The sequence below is a fragment of the Acartia tonsa genome, chromosome 10 (genome assembly GCF_053477335.1).
Source record: "Acartia tonsa isolate MP-2025a chromosome 10, ASM5347733v1, whole genome shotgun sequence".
In the NCBI taxonomy this organism is placed as follows: Eukaryota; Metazoa; Arthropoda; class Copepoda; order Calanoida; family Acartiidae; genus Acartia; species Acartia tonsa.
Window position 1 is genome coordinate 27,780,215 of NC_137269.1, and position 13,303 is coordinate 27,793,517.

General features: G+C 32.4%; 1 protein-coding gene across 2 annotated transcripts in view; it reads right to left on the minus strand.

Annotated features, from left to right (window-relative positions):
* The window catches only part of LOC145329768 (acylamino-acid-releasing enzyme-like), a 17,000-nt gene continuing 3,697 nt past the window's right edge, over positions 1–13,303 (minus strand). The window contains exons 11-28 of one of the 2 annotated variants that reach the window (XM_080174151.1): positions 13,049–13,136; positions 12,661–12,721; positions 12,311–12,338; positions 11,752–11,787; positions 11,114–11,179; positions 10,301–10,374; positions 9,684–9,777; positions 8,917–9,013; positions 8,562–8,628; positions 7,939–8,041; positions 6,622–6,691; positions 3,912–3,971; positions 2,755–2,829; positions 2,420–2,457; positions 1,862–1,966; positions 1,317–1,369; positions 970–1,028; positions 1–371 (exon numbers count right to left, since the gene is read on the minus strand). In XM_080174151.1, coding sequence (XP_080030277.1) covers positions 246–371; positions 970–1,028; positions 1,317–1,369; positions 1,862–1,966; positions 2,420–2,457; positions 2,755–2,829; positions 3,912–3,971; positions 6,622–6,691; positions 7,939–8,041; positions 8,562–8,628; positions 8,917–9,013; positions 9,684–9,777; positions 10,301–10,374; positions 11,114–11,179; positions 11,752–11,787; positions 12,311–12,338; positions 12,661–12,721; positions 13,049–13,136 — 1,300 coding nt within the window. In that variant the 3' untranslated portion in view covers positions 1–245. Of the gene's footprint in view, positions 372–969; positions 1,029–1,316; positions 1,370–1,861; positions 1,967–2,419; positions 2,458–2,754; positions 2,830–3,911; positions 3,972–6,621; positions 6,692–7,938; positions 8,042–8,561; positions 8,629–8,916; positions 9,014–9,683; positions 9,778–10,300; positions 10,375–11,113; positions 11,180–11,286; positions 11,338–11,751; positions 11,788–12,310; positions 12,339–12,660; positions 12,722–13,048; positions 13,137–13,303 lie in introns of both variants that reach the window. The other variant, XM_080174152.1, reaches the window with a different exon arrangement.

Sequence of the window (13,303 nt, forward strand, 5' to 3'; positions counted from 1 at the left end):
TAAATACCAAATCATATTTATTTTATAAAAGACATCATTTGTATAAAAACATTAGTAAATAAATAATCACCAGATTAGGTTATAATATTTCAATCATATCAAAATCACTTTCATCGAATATAAAACACAAAAAAACCTAGAAAACTAATTTGTAAGTTTATTTCTGGTCAAATAAAAGTTAGGAGACCCCCGCATGTGTAGAACCCTTGACATAAATACAATACATTACTATCAATGTAAAAAGTTTATTTAGCAGCGCCATTATTCCAGAAGAAAACGGCTGCGCTGATCATGACATTGGCGTCATGTGCAGGCACCGCCAGCGGATGATTGTCCTCGTATTCATGCATATACACTTCCTTGTTCAAAGCCTTTAATAAAAAATTAAAAGCAATATTATAATAATGGATTGATTATTACTTGGATATTACACCAGATTATCATGCACTATAATCAAGTGAAACTTAAGAATGCTAAAATTACGATTACCCCCATCTCCTCCTTCACTTACATTTACTGGATTAACGAACTGACCAATAAATAACATAGAAAATAGCATTGAAAAATTTTCCCCCGTCATATCCACGTATATTCTGAATCCATTGCTATAATTTTCAAGAACTATATTGGGCTATAGAATTTGATTAATTATGGGGGAAATATTACACCTATTTTTTTCTAATAGAAGATGGGAAATGATATCAATCTAGCCTCTCCTTTGATCTATAGCATCTATGGGCTTAGTATTCTCAGGAAGAGGGGTTGAAGGTGATAAAAATATTATAAACAATGCCAAATCCTATATAAGTAAATAAAAAATCCTAAAGCTGTTTTCGGATAAATGTGAAGCTTCCCTTCAATGAGGAACTGTATCATTTCTATGGCTAGCGAGATCTCAGCAGACAATAAAAAACATGTCCAATTTAAATATTTGTATTTTTAAAGTTATAATATACTGTAAAATGTTACCTTCAATGTATGATAGAATTGATATCCTTGGCTTGGGGGAACTCTAAGATCATTCTTTCCTACAAATAATAAAAAGTAGTTATATTTTAGCCTCTTAAATGTTAAAGGAATAAATGGGGGGGGGGGGAGAACTACTATTGTAGATATTACAGAAAGTTATTTTTAATATGGTTGGGCAAAATATCCAGCCAGAAGTCCTAAAAAGGGGAAAAATCAACTATAAAATAGAAATAAAGCCGGTAATCTTATGACATGTCTAGAAAATATGCTTTTATAAGGATTGGGTACTTGCTTTAGGACAAAACCTTGTTATATTATAGCTGCGCTGCATAAAATATGAAACCCACCGATCATGAGCAGAACCGGAGCCTTGATGTTACGGCAGTGGGCAATCGGAGATCTAAATAAAATACATGGTTTCTCTATGTTGTTCGGGTAGTGTTTCTGGCAAAATGATGTTGGAATCAATTTTTAATAAAAACAATAAAGGATGCTAACGGCCGAACGTACAAATGTTATATTTACACATCAGTTCAGTTGGTGAAAGAAGGCATATTAATGATCGGAAAATTAAATGAAAAAGCATTGAATAGTTATCTATCGCATAGTATTATAGACAGCTTTCCATGGATAGTAAAAGAAAAAAATATGAAATATGGTGTAGTTTTTTTGGCTGCGAGGTGGCGATGGCACGGACCAAACAACTAATTTCGATTTTATGACTTTTAATTTACTATTCATAGAATTTTTTAAATTTTTTAAAGTGGATATAAATCAGTTTTAAAGCCATACTAGGAGGGGGGGGGGGGGGAGCACCCCCCTCAGTTAGTTTTAAGATGGGACTTACATCTTACCTAATTCTTAAATTTAAATTTTTTTCAAGATTAACTACCTGGCAAACATTTCTTGATACACACCAGGTTCAGGATTTAGCCAGGTATAGTTGAGTCCAGACTCATTATATGTCCAGTCTGGTATGTCTGTTACTTCACTCATACTTGAAAATATAGATAAATAGAGATTATATAACATGTCCAGTAAATTACATTTTTATGCGAAAGAAGCGTAAAGGAAAAAGTTGAAAAAAATAAAAAATAACATTTTACTTTACAGGGTTGACGGTCAATCGATAGGAAATGAATTTTATGCTATCAAAGTTATATATTAAAGTTATAAAGATATCCTTAATTAAAAGTAACCGAATGTTTGTGTGCGTGTCTGTGTGTTTGTCTCATTAACCGCCTGTGTGTAAGTCCTGGGAATAATTATAACTATATGGGGGGGGGGGGGAGGGAGAGGGGGAGGTTTCTCCAAAATCCAAAAGAAATCGATCCTATTAATGAAATGCCAAAAAAGTGCCGCTACAGGCCTCCACTGGAGTCTGTAGATAACATTTTAAAGTACCACTTAAGGCCTTTAGGGGCGTATCGGCTAGTGAGAAATAAGTTACCTTGCAATATTAGTGACTGGATTTCTTGCTACAACTCCCTACAAACAAATTGGACAATTTTTAGAACATAAAAGAAGATAATGGAATCATCATATTGGTTTTAAACTTGGAAGGATAATGAGGCTAATTTTTACTTTTAAAAAATATGTTTTTCATAACAATATGCTAAATTGATAAGAGCAGAATAATGTATTAAATTATTGTGCATATGTTGCTTCGTGGAAGGAATATTTCATCCTTTTGTAATCTTAAAATTGGTAAAAAATCGAAATTTCTTAAAAGATGTGCGACTATTGAATTGCAAGTATATAACCTTGCCAAATATTTTTTATTACCTTAAACATATCAGGATATTGTCCAGCTAAATGTGTCACCAGGAACCCTCCATGAGATCCTCCCATCAAAAATACCTAGATAGATAGAAATCTGGATACTGTCCAGCTAAATGTATCACCAGGAACCATCTATGAGATCCTCCAATTAAAAATATCTAGATAGATATATATAGAGCGATATCGACATATTTCTGGATATTGTCCAGCTAAATGTGTCACCAAGATCCTCCCATCAGAAATACCTAGATAGATAGATATCTGGATACTGTCCAGCTAAATGTGTCACCAGGAACCCTCCATGAGATCCTCCCATCAGAAATACCTTGATAGATAGATATAGAAATAGATATCTGGATACTGTCCAGCTAAATGTGTCACCAAGAACCCTCCATGAGATCCTCCCATCAAAAATACCTAGATAGATAGATATAGAAATAGATATCTGGATATTGTCCAGCTAAATGTGTCACCAGGAACCCTCCATGAGATCCACCCATCAAAAATACCTAGATAGATAGAAATCTGGATACTGTCCAGCTAAATGTGTCACCAGGAACCATCTATGAGATCCTCCAATTAAAAATATCTAGATAGATATATATAGAGCGAGATCGACATATTTCTGGATATAGGTATGTTCATTAGTCATGACAAATATCCAATCCTTTTCCTTATTTTCAGTCGTCTATCGTAGTAAATTTTACACATGAAAATGATGTCCCCTTACCAATTCCGACAGACAAAGTGAGATATATAGTTAATGTTAAATAATCAAAAAAATCTGAAAATTAGTTGTCAATCTTAAAAAGTAGCTCAGTAAGTTACGTTTCCACAATAACTTAAAGAACAGGCTGTCGAGTGAGGTGAGTTACATAGTAGCTTTGCTATTAAACATAGTTTGGGTATAGTCCTTTTCGTGATAACGCCACTTAAGAGGCATTTCGTCGTATTTTCACAGTAGCTTTTGATAGGTTATTTTAGGTTAGGTGTTAGCCCCGCAGGGTATGGCAATTGGCCCCCCAGGGTTAAAGCCTCTCACGGGAAGAAAAGCTACTGTAAAAATACGACAAAACGTCTTTTCATATGAAAGAAAATAAAACGATAATCCAATTTGTTATTATGGAACCCTGCATGGCTTAGATAATCAATTATATTACCTTATCCTTTGAAATATTTGGGAACATTTCACGACACTTTTCAACTGCCATAACACAATCCTAAAATATTATAATATTCCAGAAAGAGAAGGAACATTAATAAATATATTAAGTACAAATGTATAACCCAGACAACTACCTGGAACCAGTGTTGGGGACCTTTTTCGTCTGCCAGAAAATTACTTTCTTCTCTTTTGTAGCTACTTGGCTGTATAAGTATATCCGACGCTACTGTCTGATATTTAAAGAACCAATTGAAAGTCGACACAGAGTCCACGGGGTGGGGACATGCAGTTAGTTAAAGGGATATTAAACCTTTTAAAGAATCATTACCCCAAAAAGCACTTCAAATATAAAACACACAAAGAATTTATTTTGTTTAACATAATTTTTCGTCAATTGTTATATCTTCGTATCACTAACTCGCGGTTACGCCTCTAGAAGCCTCTTGGGGTACTCGAAAAAGTCGAAATCTCCCCCCTCCCAACTTTCATTTCTATGTATTATAAATTAATTACATAAGACTTTGACAAATCATTGATAATCAATAGTGCAGCTATTCTACAAAGAGGGTCGCACTATGTTCCTGACAGTGACAAAAAATCGATTTTTACATTTTAGAAAATACACTTTTAAACAATTGTTTAGTAATATACACAAGTTTTTGGAAATAAAGCCGAAAGAATTAGCTCTTTACTATGAAAAATAAGAATTTGATGTGTAATTACACCAGAGGTTTGGAATTAAGTTCCTTTTCATCAAAGTAAACAACTATTTTTTCGGTCAACTAGACTACATTTCAAATCAGTGTGAACCCTTTATTTTTAAAGCTATTTTTGAGTATTATATATTTTTGGAATCAGTATATAATAATTTATAAGTTTAGTCTTTAAAAGAAGTCAAATCTCCATTTTTTGTTGTAATTGTAGGTACTTTTCTAGACATACCCGTTTCTTGTAAGATAAACAATTTTCTTGAAATGAAAATTTTACGTTTGGGTCAAGAACTGAAAATGGCAAAGGATGGCAATAAAATCCTCTCGTATGAGTAAATTAGAACTATGTATAATATCATAGAACCTTAGCCTAATCTCCCGAAATCTAGCGAAGTTTGCTTTTTTAAGCTCTTAAGTAACTAGGGTTAACCAAAAAATAACAATTTTTAAGTCATAAAAGTAATATATATTTCTTATTACTTAAAACACCTATTCAATTAAACTTAAAGTAAAGAAAAGTTTTAAAATCAAATAAATGATTATCCAATAATGTTTAATCTGAACTATACCTTTTTATTAGGGGGAGAGGGGGGGGGGGGTTGCTCGATATATATTAATCTTGGATCCCATTAAAGCTAGAAGTCTAAAAATTTTGTATGTGTTTTGCTTGATCAAGAAAAAATATTCTGATTTTATATTTTGAACATTATATACTCCCTTTACCCTTTTATTGAGCAACCTTTCACAAAAGGTTCTTTCATACTTATTAACAAAGAAGAGTAGAATTTATGTTGATTAAGATAGAAACTGTTTCCTTTAAAGTAAAATGAAAATAAAAATTAAAGTCTTACATATCTATGATCTAAAGGGATAAGACAATTGCCGATAAATTAATGTATATCCCCAATGCTAATACACAAAATTGCCCCTTCTATAAATTACAATTAGTTGTTGAAATGTTTGGACACTCAACTAATAAACCAACCAATCAAACTAATAAAGTCTAAAAGTTGTTATGCCTACAAATGAGAAAACACTATTATAAAACATTGTGGACTAGAAAAATAAACAGCCCATTGTTCCATCCCTCCCTGCTAAAAAAAAACACACAGAAAATGAGTAAGAAATTGACTGATCTGTATGTAAACTTTGTATTAGAAATCTCAAAATATAAATTTCAGGGGCAGCAGTCTGCGGTAAAACGGCTGCAGATTTTCATTAAATTTTAGTTGGTCGTGTAATGTTGTTAGATTAGCTTAAGTTTAAAATTTGAAGTCTCTAAGTCAAGAATTGAGGTAACAGGAGCTAATTAAAGATTTCTTGAGACCTGCAGGACCTCCAGGATAATACCTGGAACCGGAAATTTACTTGAACAACTAGATTTCATATTGGGATGTAGTATTATAGGATATTTTAGTATTTGGTAAGATGAAATGCTAAGTTTAAGTCATGAAAAAATATTTTTGCTCTTTACCTGTATGATCCTGCCAGGTATCCTGGCATCCTGTGCCCGCCAGGATGGAGATATTCAACTTTCAGGTATGTGTCGTGCCCATTTTAAACAAGTCACTCAGTTAAAGCTCTATATCTTTCACACACAGAAAATGAGATAGAAAATACCTGTAAGGGGGGGGGGTCGCCCACCCCCCCCCCCCCCCCCCCCAACTGTTAAGGGTTACCTAGCATTGATTATTGGGTTGTGCAATATCTTTTGATATAATTCCCGTCAATGTAGCTCAAAAACAAAGGAAGTTACAGCTTCTGAAATGTGCTTATTAGACTATCTATACACCACCCTTGACGCCCTTTGTGTAAAACCCCTATTATAAGTATTTTTCACAATTATTTTAAAAGATATATGTATACTTATTGCTTTTTAAATAAAATTTCATTAAAATGTTCAAATATACACTCTCTATGATTTTTTGTCATTTTTCGGGATTTCTGGAACACAGTGGGTCGGTCATTCCGTCAATCCTAGTCACTTCTCTTTACCTTCACGTCCATATCTCCAACATTACCCATGAGAACTCGAGTAAACTCATCAGAGAATCCGAGGGATCCCCTAAAATAATAAGAAAATAGAATATAAAGATATGGGGAGGTTTTGATTCTTTGTTATGAGGTGTGATATCACTTCCCCAAAATTTCTTATTTTTACATATTTCCAAAAGCAATCAGACCTACTTTCCCTTTAATCTTATAATTAAACACTAAACAGTCTCACTTTCAACTTCTTTAACTTTTGTGATATATTGCAAAAAATAAAATATACCTAACTTTTTTAGTACAAAAATTGAAACGATGATTTTTATATTGCCAAAAGTAGTCAGAATTTATTAATGGAGTTAGTATAATTGTGTATTCCCTCAAAGTGCCTTGCCAGCAGTGCACCCCCCCCCCTTAATTTTTAAATAAATTGAAAATAAGGGGGGGGGAAATAGTCTATTTTTATTTGGATAATCCCTAACAACCCTACGAGACTTCCCTAAACCCAATGAACCTTACCTATATTAAAACACAAACACAAAAACTTACTTATTTTTAAACTATTTCAAAGGGATAGTTCCACGAAGTGCATTTAAAGAGTTAAGGTACTTAGAGTGGTGAACTTTTATATGTCTTAATAGAATATATTAGGCATTGGATAGATATGATTATATGTAAAAGAATTTTTAACTTTGACCTGACCGAACTTTTTTATTTGACAATATCTAAAAAAGTTAGTGATTTTTCACATAAATTACATGAGAATGGTCTATTTTCCCCCTAATTTGTATACCGAAAACGCCAGTATTAAAGAAGAATGAATTGCCACATAATTCACAAGAGTTATAAAAATTTAACAGGGGTTCCCCTTGATGCAAGGTACTTATAAAACATAAAAAATAACACAAAACCTGTCCCATGAAGAACCGGACGTTATTTTTGATGTTTTATAAGTATCTTTAGAAAACTTGCCCCAAGGGGAACCCCTGTTCATTTTTTTATAACTCTTGGGAATTATGTGGCAATTCGTTCTTTAATACTGGTGTTTTGAGTATACATAGTAGGAAAAAAAGACCATTCTCATATCATGTAATTTATGTGGCAAATCACTTTAACTTTTTTAGATATTGTAAAATAAAAAAAGTTCGGTCAGGTCAAAGATAAAAATTCTTTTACATATAATCATATCTATCCAATGCCTAATATATTCTATTAAGACATATAAAAGTTTACTACTTCAAGTACCTCAACTCTTTAAATGCACTTCGTGGAACTATCCCTTTCGACTAAGCACTTTAAGGGAAATCGCACATGTATGAATACCTGTAATTAACAAATAAAACATTGAATCCAGCCATACAGAAGTAGGCAGCAGTTCTGCTGAAGGTTTCTGTGATAGTTGAATGAGGTCCACCATGGGGCCAAACTACAATAATGAATATTTATTTTTTTAATAAAGATAACAACAGCCATATGTAGGGCAGCACAAAAACACTAATTGATGTCCCCTTTTAAACAACCTGTAGAACAACCAGAAATTAAGTTCTAATATAAAAATCCTACAGATAAAAATGGCTTTAATTTGTTAACATGAAGTTCACCCTTCTATCTAAAATAGAAGCTGAGAAATCAATTTCCCCCATTTGGTGTCTAACGGACGTAAGGACATCTCGAATCATAAAGCAGTTTCGCTACTAAAAACGACAGTAAGAAAACTTTAGCTATTATACTTATAGAGCACATGGTTAGTAATGGTACTAGCTATATCAATATTGTTACAAAAGATAATGGGAAAAAAGAGAAATAACAGTGGAATTTTGTTTTATAAATGGGTAATTTTAAAATCAAAAGTTTAACTCTTCACAGGGTACGGAGGGAAAAACGAAGGACATAGACTTTTAACTAAAGAGTAGCCCCGCAGCAAAACATCTTCTATAAATGCTTACCTATGAGTGGACGGTTAGGTTCATCTGAGCCCAGATGGATAGCCTTGAAGGCATATATAGTATCCTCCTGAATATAACCAATATCAAACTTTATAAAAATAGAACGAGAAGTGTCAATTAATAAATTAGGAAAGTAAAAAATGTTTGTCTCAAATGATTTAAAATTGTCTAATTTAAATTTTCAATATAAAAAATTGTCCCTTTTGCATAGAAGTTGTAAACTATAATGATGTTAGGTCAAAAAGAGTAGAAAAGCTCTGCTGTAGGCTAGCCAGGCAGAATCTTCTACCTGGATTCTATTCTATACTTTATCTTCTTTGAGGAAACCTAAACATTCTGAAAATTATTCTTTTACCTCTAAACCATCCGGGATAAGTGTAAGAGGTGCCCAAGATGTATTTTCCAGTGAAACAGATGGAAATACAGGTTTCATTGAGAGTCCATCTTCCCACCTAGTTAGATAAAACACATTAGACAAGTTAAATAATTATTACTAGCAGATAGAGGCCTCTAGGGTCACTTGAAGAGAAGGGGGTTATCTGACCTCGAATGAAATGCATAAACAATACAAGAATGGTATACTGGTAAATCTAATTAAATAAAAAACAAAAAAGGAAACTTTTTTTAGCTCTCTTTTATAATCCTTGCTAGCGACTCCGCCAATAAAGGCTTTTAAAGCACAAGCGGTAGGGGTGGGCGAGTCAACTACCCCCTATTTATAAACAACTTTTTAAAAAAAATCTTTTAAATATTTGAGGAGTGGGTGATTTTCTTCTACGGGCGAATTCTCTTGGATAATAGTAACCTATCTCAAAATAGATATCAACCTTCTTAGGACCTATGAGAAGCTAATTGTAAAGGAAATTATTCGGTACCCACAAACAGACACAGATACTATTATTTTTCTTTGAGGTTAAAGAATAAATACACACAAGAAAGTATACTACATAGATCAAGCCCAATATATTTTTTACATACAACTAGAGGTTTTTATGATTCAATCTTTCATCTAAAATATAATTTGATATTAAGCAGTTATTATAGTTTTAAGACAAAATAAAGATTTATGACGATAAAATGTTTCTTAGTTTAAAATAAAGATGAACTAAACAACTATCATACCTGGATATCACTAAATGAGGATAAGTAACAGGGTCACTCTTACATCCCAGGACAAATCCTTCATGGACATCCAAAATGCTAACATTCTCGTTTCCTAAACAAGATTGTTTTAAAAAAATCTTTCTGATCTGAAAAAAAGGGTATTTTTCCGTTCAGGTATAGGCCCCATACAGCTGGATAATTATAATAAATATATAATTATTAATGTATAATCCAGACAACTACATGCCCCTAGTGGCAGAGGCCCTTTTCGTCTACTAGCTAATTTCTTTTTGTTCTTTTGTAGTTACTCGGCTGTATTTATATTTCCGACGATAATAGCTGATTTCAAAGACCCATGGTCCTTGCCCTAAGGAGGAGAGTTACTTATAGCTCATGCCCCCTCTATTCTTTTACTTTAATATTATAATAATTCAAAGAGATTGAACTACAAGGATTTAAAAAAAAACCTTGGGGAGTAGTGTAATAAACAGCCCAATTTTCCCTCCCTCCCTGAAATCCCCATTGACCTGAAAGGAATTATTAATTCTACTAAAATTCAGATGCTATGAAACAGTTGGGATTTGCACAATTATATTATTATTCATCCTTAAATTCTTAAAATAAATATTACCTACCTTCTGAAAGAACTTTGATATTTTTGTCTTTGCAGTTGACTAGGACTGGCACTACAGTTTGTTGCATACAACAACTAGATAGATAGAATATTAGATAGCTAAATCTACAGATAGATAAATCAGGTAGCTAGTTATGAAGATAGATAAGATATACAGATGTAAAATTGAATAGGAAAGGCACTAGAATTTGTTTATACAACTAGATAGATAGAAAGATTATTAGATATCTAGATATAAAGGTAGATATTTAGATAGATATTTAAAATTCAGTAGGTAGATAATTAAATAGCTAGATAAAGATATAAAAAATGTTCATGTTTTATGATCATCGGTTGTCTTATGAAGGTTTTAAGCTAGTTTTCAAAGATGATTAAAAAACGTCTCTACTTTATGTGCCGCCTACCCTCCTAACTAAAAATTAATTGAACTTTGAGGAAAACTACACATCGAAACTGATTTTGTGTGTGTGGTGTACCTTATTAGAAATGAATCCTGATCTATCCAACATCTTTCACTGTGTGTGTGTGTACCTTATTAGAAATGAATCCTGATCTATCCAACATCTTTCACTGTGTGTGTGTGTACCTTATTAGAAATGAATCCTGATCTATCCAACATCTTTCACTGTGTGTGTGTGTACCTTATTAGAAATGAATCCTAATCTACCCAACATCTTTCACTGTGTGTGTGTGTACCTTATTAGAAATGAATCCTAATCTACCCAACATCTTTCACTGTGTGTGTGTGTGTACCTTATTAGAAATGAATCCTAATCTACCCAACATCTTTCACTGTGTGTGTGTGTGTGTGTACCTTATTAGAAATGAATCCTGATCTATCCAACATCTTTCACTGGCAAAATCTGAAGTCAGACCTGCACTAAACACAGGTATGTATGAAAATAACAATAGGACAAAGGTTGTGCAAATCAAGCTGACCCTCCTACAATATCTGGTTATCCTGTTGGCGATTATATTTGCCAATACCTGATCAAAAAGGAATCTTCATTAACCCAATTTCTCTCGCTTTTGGAGGGTCTAAAATTTAAAACAAATATTTTTTCGAAATTTTGTTTTGAAAAATTTTATGGATACAATAAATCTTGATTTGCACAACATATTAAGGTGAACATATTAAACCAACATGACATTAAAAAAAATATGATTTACATGGATTAAGTTATATTTAACTATATTTATTAAGCCTGCAAGTTACATACAATGGCCAGGATTCTAGAAGATTTAACATCCCCCTTCCCCACACCCCTCCTCCTGCGAGGGTAGGGAGATACAGTTACTAAAGGCATTCCCGTGTAGGTTAAATCCCAATAAAACTACATATAAAACATAAAAATATACCTATTTTATGAAACATTATACACTTTCATTATCATTTTATTTAAAAGTAAGCAAATAAACTTGTTGAAGTTTCTGAATAAAATAAATACTTACATAAACATTCCTCCCCACATTGGAACATCAGAAGTCCTAAAATATTAACAAGATTAGTAGGCCTCCTGAAGCCTGAGTTAGTGTTTTTGTTAACTTACTCAGACGAACAGAAAGACATAAAAAAGGTGCGAAGTGTCCTAGATTGATTAGACGAGTTTAAAACTGAGAAAAACATTCTTCTAGCTAAACTATAGCCAAAGAACAGACAGAGTAGGTAAAAAGGTGGAACACAGACAAACCTTATGGAGATCATCATTGAATGCCCATAGGGTCATACAAGTGATGAGATGTAAAAACTACATGAAAATTTCCTAAGATAATCAAGTTAACAAATGTTATACTGATAAGACAGGCAAATATGTTGAGACTAAGTGGTAAGTGTATGCCTTTTTCATTAAGGCATAAAAAGTACCTACAATAAATAGAATTTTGTTTTTTGGATAGATTAATGAAAATATAAAAATTTCCCTGTAATAATTTTAATCTACTAACGATGAATCTTTTAAGAAAGCTTTATTTATATTCCATTAACTAAACCCAGTTTGTCAGAATTGTTTACCTTGTATCGATTGAATATGGCTCTCCATCTAAAAATATTTTAAAAATCATTATTAAAGGAAAATAATCGTTTTTTTTGGTAAAGAGATAACATTTCTCAGATTTTAGATTCCTAACGATAAACGAAACATAGACGAAGACAAATTATTGAACATATTATCTCATTTGATGGCTAAGACCTTGGGGACTTTTATGAATTTTGTATTGGTTGTTACAAAGGTGTACAAACTGTTTAATCAATAATTGAATGTTATTTTATTAATTATAATTTGGGATGTACATTGTACATCGTACATCAATCTATTACCACCATCTTATCCCTAAAAATCCCTGAACACAAAGATAACATACCCAAACTATCAAGAACTAGGATAGATGATTCAGCCATATGAGGTCCAGGATACAGTTTCTCCTACAATAATCAAAATTTATAGGATGTACAATGACATACTTAAAGCTATTGTTTCAAAGCCAAAACACTCCTACATAGATTTAATGTTTCCTAAGTAGGTATGAAACATAAAAAGTTTTGTTGATTTTTATTTCTTAAAAAAATAACTTTAACACAGCTTTCATAGAGTAATCAATCTATGCTGTTTTAACACGGAACTCGTACTTAGCACCTTTTTAATAACTTAGATTTGCATCAGCTATCCAAAATTATGTCTAACCAACAACTAACGTAAACACTTCCTATGAAAATAAAGGTCCAATTTTTTTTTTTAAGAAAATTTTTTACATCTGAATTCTTGTAGAGTAATCTTTCAAACCAGCAAAGTCGACCACTTTCAGAGTGAACCACAAAATCTGTTATTCCAATCTCGTCACTGGAATATATAAGGATAGGTAAATAGGAGTTAAACCAAAATAGTTTTATGAAAACACTTGAAAATAAAATAATAATTGACACTTTCAAAGCCCATTTATGAAAAACTTTATGATAAGCTAAATATGTTAAACGTAGAAGAAATTCGCCGCTGAAACAGCTGAAACG